Source organism: Stegastes partitus, unplaced genomic scaffold (genome assembly GCF_000690725.1).
Source record: "Stegastes partitus isolate 25-593 unplaced genomic scaffold, Stegastes_partitus-1.0.2 Scaffold1476, whole genome shotgun sequence".
Taxonomy (NCBI): Eukaryota; Metazoa; Chordata; class Actinopteri; family Pomacentridae; genus Stegastes; species Stegastes partitus.
The window spans coordinates 68,389-70,065 of NW_007579207.1; the positions used below are offsets into that span (position 1 = coordinate 68,389).

Consider the following 1,677-nt stretch of genomic DNA (forward strand, 5'->3'; position numbering starts at 1 on the left):
TGTGCAGGTAGAAAAATAAACCTACAGTAAACTTCTGGCAACTCTTAACTATGAATAATTAATATGAGTTTCATTGTTTAACACTAGACTTTAACATAATTTGCTGCATTTATATGTTCAACATTAACCGTCACCTCTAAACTACAACATTTCCTGCTTTTTAAATGTTTAATCAGTGCCGTGAATTTGCAGATTTTCAACATAAATAACAATCTCAGATCTCAGGAGCCTTCAGGAAGCATCGTAATGTTTTATTTTGGATATTTTGCATCAAATTGGGCTCATTTTGCCGTTCTGCAGCCTTTATTTGTAAAAAAAATTTACATTTTTAACACGTTTTACCTCTAATTGTTGGAACGTCTTACTGTTTTTTATTAAATGACAGACAATAACTAGTAAATATCTATGTGATTATTAATGGTTGATGGTTCTTTTACAATGTTTGGTTGTAAAATGGAAGGAATTATGCAAAAAAAAAAAGCAGGGTTTTAAAGAGAACATCTAACTTTGGTGAAGAAGTTTGTGGAACTTCAACATGCAGAAAGAGCAGAGGTTTGCTTCTTCTGTGTTAATGTCGGTCGTTGTTCTGCAGCCTGATGAGCGAGAAGCGGATCTTCGAGATGATCAACGCCTCCAGACACCCGTTCCTGGTCAACCTTCACGGCTGCTTCCAGACCGGCGACCACGTCTGCTTCGTCATGGAGTATTTACCGGGAGGAGACCTCATGATCCACATCCACAACAACGTCTTCACCGAGGCCCAGACCAGGTGAGCCTCGAGCCCGACCTCCACCCACTGTGGGCTCGTTGGTCACTGCAGCAGCAGCAAGTCTCTGGAAACAGAACCGGAGAGAACTCAGAAATGTGCAGAAAGACGCAGCTGGAAGGACAGAAATCAGAAAAGAAACGACAAAAACAGCTAAAACAAGTGGAATTTCTTCGATTATTCGCATTAACATTTAAAACAAAGTTCCCACAGCTGCTACCAGCACTGGAGTAAAAATGGTGACAAAAAACAAAAGAGAAAAGAGACACAAAACTACAAAACTGAGACACAAAATTATAACAAGATACAAAACGATAAAAATGTGACAAAACAACACAAATGAAGAAAGAAAAATGTGCCACAACGTGACAAAAACAAGACACAAAATGACAGAACGGACATGAAACTGTCCCAAAGAGACACAAAACAACACAAATGAGATTCAAAATGACAAAAATGAGACACAATCACATAGAGAAAACACAAAACAACAACAACAAAATGCAAACTCACATGAACAAGAGACAAAATGACAAAAAAAATACACAACATGATAAAAACAGGACACCAGACGACAGAAAGGAGACAAAACGGTCACAAAAAGACGTGAAGTAACATAAATGACACAAACACAGTTAAATAAATAAACAAAATGACCCAAACGAGACACAAAACAGCCAAAACTTTGTTGTTTGTGAGCCGTGCTGCGTCTCTTGTATTGACCCAGTAGGTCTGGTTCTCCTCTCTGCTCTGGGGAAACGCTGCCTGCACTTCAACCTGGAAACTCTCTGAATTTTTGCCACCAGACTGTTGGTCACAGCTGAGTCACTCATGGCTGCTCAGTTGTGTCGAGGAGCGAGAAATTTTTCATTTTTTACAGAATCTGGTCAGCGTGAGCGGTTTATTTTTGG

At 39.1% G+C, this 1,677-nt stretch overlaps 1 protein-coding gene across 1 annotated transcript in view; it reads left to right on the top strand.

Moving 5' to 3' along the window:
* The window catches only part of LOC103370739 (serine/threonine-protein kinase N2), a 23,416-nt gene that overhangs the window by 15,327 nt on the left and 6,412 nt on the right, over positions 1-1,677 (top strand). Inside the window, 1 exon segment of the mRNA XM_008299877.1 lies at positions 593-780. Within this exon segment, the coding sequence (XP_008298099.1) occupies positions 593-780 (188 nt within the window).